This window comes from Rhinolophus ferrumequinum, chromosome 14 (genome assembly GCF_004115265.2).
Source record: "Rhinolophus ferrumequinum isolate MPI-CBG mRhiFer1 chromosome 14, mRhiFer1_v1.p, whole genome shotgun sequence".
In the NCBI taxonomy this organism is placed as follows: Eukaryota; Metazoa; Chordata; class Mammalia; order Chiroptera; family Rhinolophidae; genus Rhinolophus; species Rhinolophus ferrumequinum.
In genome coordinates, this window is record NC_046297.1 from 35,760,144 (window position 1) to 35,776,887 (window position 16,744).

Genomic DNA, 16,744 nt, shown 5'->3' on the forward strand with positions numbered 1-16,744 from the left:
TTACTAGCCATGTGACCCTGGACTCCATACTTACCCATCTGTGACAGTTTATGAATCTATAAATGAATGTAATACTAATACTACCTCACAGACTTGTATGTATGTAAAACGCTTAGGACAGTACTTCCCATAGTGAGTACTCCTAAATGTTACCTACTATCATCATCATCTTACTCTTGTCCCTTTCCCATTTTAAATGTAGGACTTTGGCCAAGGAAGGGAGAGTGAATAATTCCAAAAAGATAATAAAGACAACTGGAAACTAAACATGTATTGAACATAAATCTTGAGTATCTACCCTCATAATACATAAAATACTAATTTGCTACATCTCAGACTAACCACCCCTAACAATTCCACTCTAATTTTTATTTCTAAACTTGGTTCTGATCTATTTCCCCCTTGATGCTGTAATGTACTTCTCAAATCAATACCAAAAACTAGTCTACATAAACAAAAGACTTGAATGTCTATCAGCAAGATTCACAAGGTAAAGATACTTAAAATCATGCTTTGATAAAAGAGGAAGAGGGTGGGGCGGCCGGTGGCTCAGTTGGTTAGAGCGCGGTGCTCTTAACACCAAGGCTGCCGGTTCGATCCCCACATGGGCCACTGTGAGCTGCGCCGTCCACAACTAGATTGAAACAACTAGTACTTGACTTGGAGCTGATGGGTCCTGGAAAAACACACTTAAATAAACAAGAAAAGTTTAAAAAAAAAAAAAAGAGGGAAATAATGTCATTTTAATAGTGATAGTGGACATTATAATCTTAATGATTCATAAGGAAAGTTACTTTAGGGTTGGATGACTTCCTTATACATTCCATAAACCCAAGTCTTTAATATTAATAGCCTCTCTTTCCTTTCAAAAATTCTAATCACACATTGTGTACAATTGAGCATATAAAATTTAAAATGTCTCATACAATCAAATTCAATAAAGAATGTAAATACCCTTGCAGGTCGTACTTTTTTCTTTAGTTTTTAAATTACCGAAACCTACCTGCATTAACACATAACTGCAATATAAATTTCAGATTTGAAATATATAGTTTTATTAGACAAAAAAATATACATACAAACATTAATATATAAATTCCTTTAAACTGGTAATCATCCAGTTTTATCTAATAAGAGAGACTGAATGTCAACTAAGTAGAAGTATCATTATATATAAAATTAACCTAGATGATACTTCTTTTCATTAAGGTAATTTTCAAAATGCTATTTTATGAGCATGATGGAACTATACATTTTATCCTATTTCTCAATACCTCTTGTCAAAGCATATATGCAGTAAGTGCTAAAATCAAAAAAAAAAAAAAAATCAACAAAACTACAACATTCCCAGATATCTAAACTATACACTCAACATTTTAAATTCATTTAAATTTCATAAAAGTTATTCATCAATTTCAATTTTGACATTCCAATCATTGAACATGAAAAGATTTATTAAAAAAAAAAAGCATACACTGCTAATGGAAGTTTAAGTAGTACATTCACTTTGGGAAAAGATCTGGCAGTTTTTTAAAAAGTTAACCATATAACTTCCCTAATCCAGCATTATGTCCTTAAATTTATACAAGAATATTCATAGAATCTTTATACATAATAGCCAAAATCTGTAAATAGCCCATTAGTCCGTCAAAAGATTATGGATAAACAAACTGTGGTACAATGGAATACTACTCAGCAACAAAAAGTAATGAACTACTGACAAGAAGATGGGTGAATATTAAAAATATCAAGATGGGTGAAAGAAATCAGAAACAAAGGGTACATGTTATACGATTCCAATTATTTAAGTTCTAGGACAGGCATAACTTATTCATGATCTTTAAAAATTAGAACAGTGATTGATTAATGTGCCAGAGGATTGATTAGGAAGGGGTAGAACAGAACTTTCTAAAGTAACAATAATATTCTGAATGTGAGAGGTATTTAAGCTACATAGGTGCAGTCAAGACTCATCACTGAAGATTTGTGCATTAAGGTTTGCAAATATTCCATAAAACTACACATTCATAAATAAATATTGAACTCCAGTTCACAGTACTCATGCTGAAGTATTTAAGAAGTATTCTAATTCTACAACTTGCTTTAAAATAAGTTTTCTTTAAAAAATGAATTGATGGGTGGATAGATGGGTAAATATGTGATAAAGCAAATACAGCAAAACAAAACATTAATTACAGAATTTGGGTGTTAGGCATATGAATGTTTACTGTAAAATAATTTTAAAACACGAAAGATCTACCAACAAAGTGTAGTAAGTCTAATGCTATAGCTATTTTAGTTTAAACTGTTTGGGCTGACTTGGGTGGTATTTTTATTTATTTATTTTGCTTTCCACTATTTACAAAGCAATTGAAAACTAAAAATAAATTTAAATTATAGCTACTAGTTTTAATCAATTTAAAGACATATAAAAATATATTGAATCAATTTTCAAAATCATATTCAAAGACAACATAATGATTAATTAGGTTGTCTAATTTAAGAATTTACTCTTTTGTATTTGTTAAATATTGCAACTATATTTCATCTAATTATTTTTAAGCACTTACAATCAAATTTACTATCAAATGTTTAATTGATTTTGAGAATTTGTGGATCTTAACATTTGAAAAAACATACTATGATATTTAGACATGGTACATTTGAGATCTACTATAACACAATCACGTAAATAAATGTATTTCACTTATGCCTCATTATAAAATTGTACCTCAATAGTACTGAATTCTTTGTCCTATGGCACATAGTAAGTACATAAATCAGTACCTTATATTTAAAAGAACCTGTATTAACAAAACATTTAAGCATATCATCTACAGTATATACTAAATACATTTTATCACACTCAAAATTATTTAAACATGTCTATTTACAATTTGACATTAAAAGAAGACACATGGAAAATAATGCATATTTTAAACAATTTCAAATAAGTAAAGATGCAACAGGATAGTCAACCTTTCAAAAACGAAAGAACACCAAGTTGACATCTCATTATACATAAAAATACTTGATTTGAATGTTTTAAGATATCTGCTGGCATTTTTAGAAATTAAAGAGCTTCATTATCTTTTGCAGGGTGCCAATATAAATCATACCTAATGTAGAAAATCGTAAATTGTAAAAATAACAATGTTCCATTCATATGGATAAAAAAAAAAATAGGAAGGTGGCAAAAAAAACCTAGCCACTATTTAAAGTACTAATATATTGGATGAAATAATATTTTAACTTTATTTTTAATTATGTTTTTAACTATATTTTAACTATATTTTTCAAATTTAAAATATTTCTATAGAATCAACTCTACATGTTAAAAATAAAATCATTCTTCCCTAGGTTTTCCCAGTATTATATTTTGTAGGTAAACTCATGGCCCCAAACAGTTCTCTATGGTATGTAGAATGTCTGGTGGCTTCAGTTGTATTCCACTGGTACTAACAAAGTTTTGCCCTTATACATTCTCCTTAGTAAAACTTATATGCAGCAAAAACTGCTAACATAAATTGGTAAATAGTCAACTCAATAGTTACAATATCAAAAAGAAAAAAGCGTTAGCTCAGAATTTCCCTAAGATACTCCAAAAGATGATAAACACCTCCAAAAAGAGTTCAACAGTCAAATAAGTTTTCTTTATACAGGAATTTTCAGAAACTATACTATGTTAATTACAGTTACATGGGTAGAGAGGTGTTCATACAATGGAGCAGAATCATAAGCATTTAAATTTTTGCAAATTAAAATTACAGAGGAATGACTCAGAAAAACTACTATAGTGAACTCACTGCAATGAGTGTGATTCTGGTGTTTAAAACTATGTAAAAATATTCTACTCAATATTCTACTCAATAAAAATAAAAATATTTTTATTCTACTCAGTTCCTAAATGCTAATGAATTTGTCACCTGACACAACCAAAGAAACAATACTGAACAATGCTAGGAAAAAATCTGACTGTAGTAAACTATGTTTACAACTATTTTATGGGCAGCAAAAGAATTTAAGGGCAATTTTGTATATACATTTTTACCATCCACACTGATTTTAGAACCTAATTACCAAAAATGATGAATGTTGCACAGTACTCTTTCCTAGAAACATGTCACAGAATTAAAGTTCCGCAGAACATACTTTGGAAAACTCTGATCTAGCTGCACTAAGTCAACATTCAAATTGAACATTCATCATCAATTCTGAGTAGTATCATGCTGAGATTGTAACATGAATTTTATTATATATATATATATATATATATATATATATATAATTTGTTTTCAATAATCTCAAAAAGTTTATGCTGACTATTGCAAGAATGTATTTACTAGAATTATATTGTAAAAACATTACCTCAAATTAGAATTATAAGATTCATTAGAGTCAAAGAAAAGTCATAGCACAGATTAAAGATGAAATTGTCAAAAGGATATATCATATTATATTAGAGTCAAGGCATTTTTATAAAATATTTAATCCTAATAGCAGAAAAAAAATGTCAATGAAATTAAGCAATCAACAAGCTAAAATAGTACACCATGAGAGTCCATTTTATTTTTATTATTTCTATGTCTACAGCCATAACCTAAATTTCAAATTGAATTTCCTCTCACTACAATGCCAACCCCTAAAAGCTGCTATTACAACAGTATCTTGGAGCTCTAATTTATATCCCCCTCATCAAAAGTCTTCAATGTCTTCCCATCGCACATTCAAGTCTGATTCCTTAAAACAGCTTTTAATGTAATCTATAATCGGGCACCAACCAACTTCCAAATCGATATCCCCCTCAATCTTCACCTTCACCCACTCCTCTTTTTTTTTTTTTTTAAATATTTTCTAGACTGACTGAGGATGTTTTGTGGTTTTTTTTTAAGATTTTATTGGGGAAGGGGAACAGGACTTTTATTGGGGAACAGTGTGTACTTCCAGGACTTTTGCCCAAGTCAAGTTGTTGTCCTTTCAGTCTTAGTTGTGGAGGGCGCAGTTCAGCTCCAGGTCCAGTTGCCGTTACTAGTTGCAGGGGGCGCAGCCCACCATCCCTTGCGGGAGTCCAACCGGCAACATTGTGGTTGAGAAGACACACTCCAACCAACTGAGCCATTCAGGAGCTCAGCGGCAGCTCAACTCAAGGTGCCGTGTTCAATCTTAGTTGCAGGGGGCACTGCCCACCATCCCTTGCGGGACTCGAGGAATTGAACTGGCAACCTTGTGGTTGAGAGCCCACTGGCCTATGTGGGAATCGAACCGGCAGCTTTCGGAGTTAGGAGCATGGAGCTCTAACTGCCTGAGCCACTGGGCCGGCCCCCCAACTCCTCTTTTTAACAAATATTTTTTGAGAATCTAGTATGATTTAGGCACCAAGCTAGGTTCCAAATACTCTATTCCAGTGGTTCTCAAACTTTAACTTGCATCAGAATCTCTAGAAGGTTTGTTAAAATAGATTGCTGGATTCCACCTCCGGAGTTTCTGATTCAAAAAGCATGGATTTACATTTCTTAGAAGTTCTCAAGTGATGCTGACACTGCTGATCTATACTTGGTAAACCATTGTTCTACGCCAAAGGCCACAAACAGGAAGCCCACTGGCTGAATGAGAATTATTTGCAAACATTTTAAAATTGGAAAATTTAACATAAAATGCAGATTTCTGGTTTAATCCTGCATGTAAAATTTCTGCTGGAACGAAACAGTAGCTAACACCATCAAGAAAGATGTCCTAGTCCAAGTTACCACCGTCCTAATTCACCCTCTACACTCACATAAAATCATCTGGCTTAGCACGTACACGCTGATCCACTTTTCCCCATTCTCTTGGCCTTTTTTCATACTGCTCACTGTGACTTAAACATTTTTTCTCCGCTATACCACTGAAATCCTACCTACCCAATTCTAAAGATTAGCTTAAAAATCCTTCCTCAACAAAGTCCATGCAAAAATAGAAATCCTAAGTAACATACATACTAAAGATTTAACTTAAATTTAATGTGTGCTTTAAGAATTGAGGTTTTACTTATTTCCACAAATACTATATAGCAATATTTACAAAAAACATTACAGATTATATCACAACTAATAAATGTATTTTTGCTATTTTCAATCTATGTAAAATTTTCATTTTATTCATTAAAACTTTTACTATGAAAGAAATCTTTTTCAGAATAAGACATTAAAAATGAATTAAGACATTAAATCTTATAGCCAAAATATATGTATTTTGCCACGTATAATGTGCTCCTGTGTATAATGCACACCAACATTTTTGGCCCAAACTTTCAGGGAAAATATCTTTTGCTTTAATTTTTTTAATTCAAATTTTTATTTTTTTATATTTATGTACTTTTGTATTATAAAGGAATTTTAGCATTTATTTTTTAACATATTATGGTACAAGAAATTTTATGTAACAAATAATTACAAAACACAAGAACATATACAAGGTACAAGAAATTTTATGTACTGGTAACAAATTTACAATCTTTACGCACCATAGGCCAAGAACTCTTCCTTGTTATAAGTTTGTCTTAAGTTCAACAAAACCGATTTTAATATTCCAGGGTATTATTTTGTATACAGATATTGTTTTTGATTTCTAGCGTTACATTTTTAACTCATAGGCATAAATAAAAGAATTGAAAACATTTATATAGATATGGAATTAGTACTACGCATATATAATGCACATCCTTATTTTTCCCTCACAAATTTGGGCAAAAAAGTGCACATTATACACGGCAAAATACAGTAATAGCTCCAAAAGAGTATCTTATTTTGCTGGACAAAAAAAGGATGGGAGGATGAGGGTAACTGATACAATTCCCCTGATTTCATAACCTCCCAATCTTTAAAACAATTTTAATGAAATAAATACTGCCAATTTTTTAATATGGAGGATTGTAGTGGATTTTTTACTTCTACAGAATAGCTGAGGGAAAAATAACAGAAACAAAAACTCAGTGCTGGTCTTTGCTCTGCCATAAATAGCTTTGTTACATCAAGTAAGTCATTGAGTTCTTCCTGGACATCAGGTTCATTACCTTCTAAATTGAAGAGGTGGGAAAAAATGATTTCCAAATACCTTCTATCTCTAAAACTATGGGACTTACTCCTTCAAAAAAAGAAAGCCAAAAAATCAATGTCACATAGACAAGCTTCTGTTATTAGGCTAGTATTCCTCCTAAATTAGACTGACTTAGAAACCCTGAATTACAGCTTTCAAAGCTCTACTGTAAAATGTTGAAGACTCAGAACTTCAACACAATATGTTGAAGAATATGTATGTTTGTATACATTTATGTATGTTATATTTTATTCAAAATGAAACATCTTTTGTAAGGCCAACAATTAAACTTCTTAGGAAAAAATTAAGGGGAGACAAAAAATATAACCATGCCAGCTAATCAATACGTTTTAATGTATCACAAAAGAAAATTTAAAAATTAGAAATTAATGTCAAGAAAGACTGTTTTCATAATAGATATTAACAACATTTTTAAGAATATGTATTCTGCTTTAGGATATTCTCAAATGAAAGTAATTTGGCCAAAATTAAAATGATCAAATTGCAAGACTAAAAAAAAATCTTAGAGACTATTATATTCAGGTAGATCATGCCGTAAGCGAATTGCTTTCAACTTCTCCACTTCAATTTTTGCTCTTAGCAGCTCTTCTTCTAGCTGCTGCCTTCTTTTCAATCCATCCCTCTTCTCCTGAACATATAATCCAAAATTTTTTTGATTTTCTAAAATTATCTGATGCTCCTCTTTCAGCATTTGCAGAATCTGAGGATCATACCCTAATCGTGACCTAACGTGTCCTTCACTCTCATGATGAAAAAAATCATCTCTCCTTGGAATAGATGATGGAGACGATGTCATTCTCATATCAACAGAGGAAAGTGATGGCGACACAGATCTTTCCATAACATGTACTAAATCGTGTTCTTCTCTTTGCTCTAAAGTATAACTCTGTTGAGAATTTAAAACCAGTGGAGGAGGGGGCTTAACGTCTTCTTCTTGCTTCACCTCTACTGTAATAGCAACTGGATGGTGATCCAACATTACCTGTAGTGAACTGGTACCAGCCTGTGCATCCTCATCCAAGTTTGCACTACAGCACATAAAAAAGCATTATAAAATATAAATCAAATGATGATAAGACTATTTTTATACCATAATTTCATGTTTAATATACATTAAATTATGAAGCTATAAAGAAAATTATGAAACAAAAATATTTTTAATTCTTGGAATAACAAAAGTGCCTTAAGTTTAGGATTATAATAATGTATACATATAGCTCTCTCCCATCCTTAACTTTAAAATCAGGCTCTTAAAAAAACGTGAAATTACAACTACTATACAATGTCAATGAGGTAAATAAAAAAGAAAAGCCATTTTAAATGCTCTCAAAGAGACACCAATTGTTCCTACAAGCATGACACTCTTTAATGGTATAGAAGGACATTCAATGCATTCTGGGCCTTGCTATCCCCATACCTTGGCCCTCAATCTATTTCTGCTCTCTTGGACTGATCTACAAATCACCAAGGTCCAACATGTCTAGGAGCATTGTGGAAGGCCATCTACCGTGTTTCCCCGAAAATAAGACTTAGTCGGACCATCAGCTTTAATGCGTCTTTTGGACCACAAATTAATATAAGACCCGATATAATATAATAAGTATAATATAATATAATATAATATAATGTAATATAACATAATGTTATGTTATAAGTTAATATAATAATAATAAAATGTAATAATAAAAAATCTTATATTAATTTTTGTTCCAAAAGACACATTAGAGCTGATGGTCCGGGCTAGATCTTATTTTCAGGGAAACGTGATATGAGAAGTAATAATTTCCATATTTGTCAAAAAAAAAAAATCAAGATTTTATAAGGCTTTCAGTATGCCCTTATCCTAACTATCAATTTCAGATGCAATGGTGTTTAGTCTTAACTATCCTAAATCACATGACTCAGTTGCTCTTTCAGTCTCTCAACGATTGGTCAGGTAAAGTTCACAGGCTAAGGGTTTATATCCACCACTGTATCTCCAACACCTAGCATAAGACCATACTTGGAACCTAGTAGGTGTTAATCATATGTTAATTGATTAAATAAATGAAATGTTATTTTAATGCAATGTTTTTTAATGGCCTATATACAATATAGTGAAAGTTTATTAAATTTACATGTAATTTCCATAAAATATACATTCCTATTAGAGGCATCTACAGTTTTAGCATAATTTAAACTTTGACAGTGTTTTTCGACAGCACATATACTAAAACTGGAAGGATACAGAGATTAGCATGGCCCCTCTGCAAGGATGACACGCAAATTCATGAAGTGTTCCATATTTTTAAAATATATTATGCAGAAACTACATGTAAATCTAAGTTTTACTCCTAACCTAAGTATGTTTGGGGAAGTATTCTATTTTATACTTGCCAATATGAAGAACAAAACAGTTTTCTAAGAATGAAGAAGTATATATATCCATTCTGTACTTTACGTGTAGCAGAATTATCTTCCATAGGGGTTTTCTGTGTATTCACAAGGTGATATTTGTATGGTAAAACAGTAATAGTAAAGGAAATAAAAAGCTTTTTAAAATTTAAAAAAAAAAAAACTGACATAACATTTATTAAGACAAACACAATGTACCTTAAAATTCCACTATTTTTTAAAAAAATAATTTCATGTATAATATGAAGCTGTGAAGAATATATAATTTTGTTTCTTGTGGCTTTTTAAAAATTTTTAGTTAGGCCTAACTTAAAAGTAAGTTATAGAGGGGAAAGAAATTATTGGAACATTAATGGGAAAATGCTATACTTAACATTATTTAGAGAACATTTTACAAATGATAAATAACATAGTTAAGAATATATTCTACATGGATGATTAAAATGCTGGAACAAGTTCAAGTAAAACACAAGAGAAAAAATTAAAACTCCCCATATGTCACTTACTAATGGTATCAAACTGCCAAAAATATCAGATATTTGTCTAAGACATACAAATAAAATAGAAACATATAAAGTATGTTATAAAAAATCTATTTGTTGATTACATAAATTCATTCATTTTCATTCTTGTCTTTTTTTTCTCATGTTATGATTTTCAAAAGCAAAGCAAAACAATAGAATATGTAATTCAAGTTAGTAAGTTTGCTTTTATTAACATCTCTAAAACCTTGAATGGGAAAAGATTAAAACTACAGAAGAAAATTAAGTTTTTAAAAATCTTATTACTACTCCAAATTAGTATGTATAACAGAGTATAATACAATTAGACAAAGACATTATACTCCCATGTAAATTAAAAATATGCCTTATATTTGGAATAGTACATTCCATTTTAGTTGAAACATTAAAAGTAAGGTCATTATGTAAAAAATGTTTTAGAGAAAGCCACAAAAAATGATAAACACGACTTCTAAAATTTATAAATAATGAATTCTGAGGATCAAATAGGTTACAAAAAATGTAATTTGGTATTAGAGAGAAAATAACATAAATGAGTGTGCTATAGAGATAGCTTTACAATTAGGTATTTATTTTCAAATGTTAAATAAGCAGTACAATTTTTCTTGATAAGAAATGGAGGGTTTAGTGAGATTAACAGGCACATTTATATAGAAGCATAATTAAGATTATAGAATATGAACTTCTGAGATAATTATGAAGACTCAAGATGATGTCAATCAAATAAGTATAATCACATTAAATATATAAATATATTAAATGGAAATGCTAATATAGAGAATTTCAGTATAGAACTAACATAAGCATTTAAAGGGTTTATTTCTAATATGCTTCCTTTTAAAATCAGAAAAATTGTTATTGTTTAAACAGTAGTTACAAAAATGTGTAAATCAATTAACTCAGAGAAATGTTGTTGTCCCAAAAGATTGTGTGCATATGGGTGTGTGAAAGATAATTCTGCTACACGTAAAATACAGAATGGATATATACACTTCATTCTTATAAAACTATTTTGTTCTTCACATTAGCAAGTATATGTGACACAGACCCATATATACACACAAAATGGTCAAAATATAAACAGACACTTGTGTATTATTTCTTTTCTATACTCACTGTATTTTTAAAATATGCAAGTAACTAAAGCTACAGTTTCTATATGTAGTTTTCAAATTATAAAAGCCTATACTTAATACCCAAAAGATAGTTTTATATCTGTAATGCAAAAGCCACTTTTTTCTCTGGGTGACATTTTTTAAATAAGTAGCACAGTATAAAACAGTCTTACTGTGGAGTTTTTTGGACATCCAGCATATTAGGATTTAATCATTTGTCATCGCAGTGCATATTTTAAGCAGTGACCCCATGATTTAATACACTGTATATCCATGTCCCAGATTCCCACTGGTTCTATTTTTTTACTATGCTATCAACCAGAAATAAGCAGTATATGGAAAGAAGCTGGGCTCAAAATATTATCCTAGTAAATAATCAAAATAACAAATATGCTTGGCTAAAAAGTTTTACTCCCCTGTTTCTCCCTAACTTCAAAAAGATTTCACAGGTAATCAATAATTTTGCTTATATAATGATTTTTCTTCCACCAATAGGAGAGCACATTGTAAAGCTTTGTTTGAAAGGTCTCTCAATCAACAAGAAGTTTACAATTTGTTTAAATTATCCTAAGTGGTTCAAAAGAATATAGCTGCCATTTTTATCTTTTGCCAGGGGGTAAAATTTGAATTAGTTAGATAATAGTTTTGAAGATTCCCAGGCCAGTAGTTACGTAGAGCATAAATTTAACCAAAAAGACTGCTTCTAACCCTTTAAGTACCCAATTGTTCTTATTAGTATATTGAAATTTATAGTCGATATCCTGCAAAAGGATATGAGAAAGCTTACCCTTTTCTATATGACCCAAGATCAAAGTGAAACTAGACCATTAATAAATAAAAACACAAAAGCTTTGAATTTTATTCAGTAATATAAATCCCTAACTAGGCATTAACTCCTTTCCTTATGTCTTTTTTATTTTAAATACAAGAAAAATATTTTAAACTGTCTTAATGTATACAATACCATTACTAAGTTTACTTAATTATTGATTTTAGTTTTTTAGCTCAATGAATATTCAAAAAGTATAGACAGATTGACAATTTCATAAAAAAGCAAAGATTCCATTTCTCCTGAAATTAAGTTTATATAAAATTGAAAATTACAATATAATCTTAAATGAAATAAGAAAAAGGTATCTCTCAGATAATTAATTTTAAAGCTTAAAAAGTTTATGAGGTGATCTCACAAATTTCATCCCATTTTTTCCTCCCTAACCTTTACTTTTTAGAAACTACAGAGGGAGGGAAGGGGAAAGGGAAAACAAAAAGTGGCTTAAATGAAATGCAGCAGAAAAATTCCTTATAGCCTCACTTTTCTTTTTTAAGAATGCAAAACAAAGACACTATTCATTGCTCCCATCGTGGAGATGCTTACTATGCATATCTCTATCACAACTAAGCCAGAGCCCAATAGATAGGAGGCGCCATAATTTTCAAAAACAAAATAAAATAAAGCTTACCTTTGTGTGTGGTTCCTGTCTCTTACCAGGCAAAAACTGGAAATCTGGGGAATCATCTCCATAACTTTCTTGGTTGGCTCAGAAATATTGCTTTTTAAATCTGACTGGGTCTCTTTTTGCTGCAATAGCTCTTGTTTGGCATATTCTTTGAGCCTTTTGTAAAGGGTGCGCAGGCCCTGAGCTGTTCGAGGAGGGCGGTCTACTCCAATTGCATTATAGTTAACTGCTATGATATCCCAACATCTATTCTTTTCCACTATTACTGAATGTTTATTAGTGTGTTCTTCAAGAATTTTCACATATGGCTTCACAAGCTTTAGCAAATCAAGCTTTTCAGATAAGGTAAAATTGGAAGATCTAGCCTTTCCTACCATTGTTCTTTTGAAATTAAGTAGGCAGTTTCTGAAACCACCAGGCAGCCTTCAGCTCTGCTCAGCTCTTTTCACAAACAAAAAAAGATCAGGCTTAACTAGGCTAGCCTCATTTAGGCCCACGCCTACAGGGGAGGGTTTATTAAAATTCCTCCAGCTTAAACTGACGCAGGTTCAGGAAATCTGCTTAAGCCAAGCCTGACCTACATAAAGCCTCTCTTTGAAGAAGACAGGAAGGCACAAGCAAAACACACTTGTGTATAAAGAGAAAACCTCAAGATAGAATTTAATACACAAAGGTCTAGACATAAGTATGGAACACAGCTAAAAATTAGCTAATTTGGTATGAATATTAAATTTGCACACAAGTATGCCTAGCTGATAGATTGAAACTGCACTGCAGTATCACTTTAATAAAAACAAAAGAGGAACTGTTTTGGTGCTATTTGTTTACAAATCCTGTAGACAGAAAAATGAAAACTAAAGATATGAGTGCTGACTGTAGTGATTCCAAACTGAGCCCCTAATCACTGTTTCTGAGCTGTTCTCTTACAAAATCTGCATAATGCTGGTCCTGCTGTCAATCAAAAATTGCACATCCTCTAGCTAGTTAGGTTACACCCAGGCTCAGACTCCACAGTCAAGCTAAGCTTCTCCATTTTACAGTCTACAGTAGCCACTGCATATTTTTTTCAGTTACTTAAGAAAAAATTTTTGTCGAACACTGCATCTAAACAGCAGATAAAAATTATGTTTAGCTAGATTGATTATTCTAGCTATAACGTATGTGAATATGCTAGGCTGCTTTATCAATGTGTAAAAATCACCGTTCACAGCTAGAACAGCATAATCATGCCTTAAGACTGAACACAACAAAATCACATTTGCTATTACTACAGAGTGGGATTTTTATTTAGCTATACTCACACAATTTGGACTATGAAAGGAAACAGCTAGTCTAGCCATTTGCAAGGTCACCAGTTTGCATGATTAGAATCTATTTTCTAATCCCTGTCTGAAAATATGATAAATAACAATGCAAGCAAAATAAGCCTATTTTTTCCTGATATACATGTTTCTCCAGATAGGAGAATGAATTAGAACATAGTTGAACACAGTTCCATTCAACCAATTACTGAACACCCATTACAAATGCTCCCAAGCACTGTAGAAGGCCCAAGGAAAACAAAGGTCAATCTAGATAACAGCCCCTATCCAGGAAACTAGTTCTACAGAAATGCCATAAATTTTCAATTACCTTGTTTTTCATTCTTTCCATGGAAGAGAAACAAATTAAACTTACTGAGTTCTCACTATGAGTCAGACAATGTGCTAGAAGCTTTAAATGTGTATCTGTCAGGGAAAAAAAGTGAGATTGCTTACTGGGTGTTCTGTGGAATGCTAGGTGTTCTCTGGCATAACCTACTGGGTTTTTTCATTATTAGTAGTCCTAACTTTTCATTGTCTTTGGGCGGTTTCATTGCTCAGTAAATTGTAGAAAATAATAATGCAAATAATTCTTATCCATAGAGATGCAAATTGAAATTTGACCAGCCCCAGCAATCTAACCGCGGGTACTCAAAGAAAAGCAAGAACACAGGATATATATACTGTCTGCAAGTAATATTTTGTTATTTTTGGAAGAAATACAGTTATTGTGTTAAGAAATGAAATATTAGTAAAGATATAAAAATCATTCATTCTCACTAATTATCATGGAAATGTATACTAAAAATGATTTTCATCTATAAGATTGGAAAAATTCTTGAAGACTGAAAATGTCAAGAGTGAATAAGGGGGCAGAGCAAAGAGCACTCTTCTGTACTATTGAAGGGAGTGTAAAATGCTCTTTTGGATGTCGATCTGGGAGCATCCAGTAATATTTTACTTACATGTGTGAAACTTTCTAAAACTGTTAAACTAAAAATAAATAACCAAAGTGAGAAGCAACAAGTGTTTATTTGAGATCCAAAATAATAGCTAGTCAGGAAGCAGTGATTCAGACAGAAACCTTCGGATTGGGAGGTGAAGGCAAGGGGTATTTATTAGAAAGGAAAGAGGAATGATTACATGACTAGAAAGAAGAATGTTCATAAGCTAAGGAATTTCTAAAGGTACAGATAAGTTACCATAGTGATTCTAATTCTAAGGAATGTCTTTTTAATTTTCAGTCCAGTAGTCATAATAACTGCTTTCTTGTTATGTTTGCCAACAGTTCTTTGGGACACAATGTTTACATGCAGTCCAAAGGTTATTTTGCCCAGTTTTAACATTCCAAAGGTTTGAGGAATAAGATGTGCAAGGCAGTTCCTCTCGGAAGGCAGCTCTGACTCCATTTTGAAGTGGCTCCTTTCTATTACTTTTTACAATACTATAGTCTATACTAGGCAGCATTAAAATGAAACAAGCAGATTTCTATGCGTTGACATAGAACAAGCTCTAAAACATATAGTAAGTGAAAGAGACAGTAAAACAAAAATATAGTTGACCCTTGAACAACATGGGTTTGAACCTCAGGGCTCCATTTACATGCAGATTTTTTTCAATAAATACGCATAGTACTGTAAGTGTATTTTCCTTATAATTTCCTTAATAGCATTTTATTGTCTCTGGCTTATTTTATTGTAAGAATATAGTATATAACATATAAAACATGTTAATCGACTATTTATGTTATTGGTAAGGCTTCCAGTCAACAGCAGGCTATTAGTAGTTAAGTTTTGGGAGAATCAAAAGTTATATGTGAATTTTCAACTGCACAGGGGGGTCAGCACCGCTAACCAGAGTTGTTCAAAGGTCAACTGTACATACAGTATAATCCCATAGGTTTAGAAGGTAGGTACATACATATGTATGAAAATACACTCCAAAAACATTTAGAACTCCACTGTTCAATACAGTAGCCATGAACCACACACAGCTACTGAGCGTTTTAAATGTGGTTAATGAAACCGAGGAACTAAATTTTAGATTTTATTGAATTGTTATTAATTTAAACTTAAAATTTTTAATTGAAGCAGCATATTTTCCCATTAAACATAACTTTATTGTTTTGATAAGATTACATTTTACTTAACCCTGAAACCCCACATGATACTGTTGTTTCTAATATTACTGACAAGAACTGCCTCCTTAATCAAACTTTAGGTAGGCTCCTCTGAGCCCTCCTCTCAAAAACTAGGCCTTGGCCACCTGCCAGGCCCAGATTTGGCAAAAATTCTACTAAACCAATTTATTATGAATCCCCCCATCCCTGATACCTAACCAAGTTCTTCTCAGTAATTTTTCACCCACTGACTCCCCACCCTCCCTCTTTGACTATAAATCCCTATGTACTGGGAGTTGAGTTCAATCTCTCTCCCCTACTGCAATAGTCTTGAGTAAAGTCTTCTTACCTGTTTAAATTGTCCAGTGAAATTTTTCTTTGACATTATGCATAACCACATCACCAGTGTAGTCTATCTTAACAAACTGAATGATTTTTTTTCTATGCACTGATGTAACATTTAATGGATTTGTTTGAATATTTTATGTGAATAGCACAAATTACAGAGACACCTTGTGTAAATTGTAATGGATTATAAATCTAAAATACTTATTACTGATTTGTGTTATAATTAAATTCTTTTTCTAACTATAAAAACGAGATGGGCAAATTTTTTAGTATAAAAAGAAAATATACTACTGATGCAGAATCAAATGGAGATGTATACGCTAGTACTCCTATTGGAACAGTAAATAAAAAAAAAAAGGCTGAAATAAGGCATATCACAAATTTCACAATGAAC

General features: G+C 31.6%; 2 protein-coding genes and 1 non-coding gene across 8 annotated transcripts in view; 1 reads left to right on the forward strand and 2 right to left on the reverse strand.

Annotated features, from left to right (window-relative positions):
* Positions 1-16,744, reverse strand: part of RAD54B (RAD54 homolog B) — a 122,427-nt gene that overhangs the window by 61,918 nt on the left and 43,765 nt on the right. The window contains exons 1-2 of one of the 6 annotated variants that reach the window (XM_033126496.1): positions 12,586-12,672; positions 8,078-8,123 (exon numbers count right to left, since the gene is read on the reverse strand). The exons of the other annotated variants lie outside the window; for them this stretch is intronic. The gene's annotated coding sequence lies outside the window, so the exon portion shown is untranslated. Of the gene's footprint in view, positions 1-8,077; positions 8,124-12,585; positions 12,673-16,744 lie in introns of those variants that run through there. 6 annotated transcript variants of the gene reach the window in all.
* FSBP (fibrinogen silencer binding protein) lies at positions 7,287-13,044 on the reverse strand. The gene is made up of 2 exons (XM_033126498.1): positions 12,586-13,044; positions 7,287-8,123 (listed from the first exon to the last, which is right to left on the reverse strand). Exons 1-2 carry the CDS (start codon positions 12,957-12,959, stop codon positions 7,598-7,600), a joined length of 900 nt encoding a protein of 299 aa, XP_032982389.1. The 5' UTR covers positions 12,960-13,044; the 3' UTR covers positions 7,287-7,597.
* On the forward strand, positions 9,283-9,384 carry LOC117034224 (U6 spliceosomal RNA). Its single transcript, XR_004425040.1, has one exon. It is a non-coding gene; the product is annotated as a U6 spliceosomal RNA (small nuclear RNA).

What these genes read in the sequence shown, in the direction of transcription:
- FSBP (XM_033126498.1), bottom strand. Translation starts at nt 12,959, where the DNA reads ATGGTAGGAAAGGCTAGATCTTCCAATTTTACCTTATCTGAAAAGCTT. An exon ending in GACAGGAACCACACACAAAG is followed by an intron (nt 8,124 to 12,585) that starts GTAAGCTTTATT and finishes TATGTGCTGTAG; the next exon opens with TGCAAACTTGGATGAGGATG.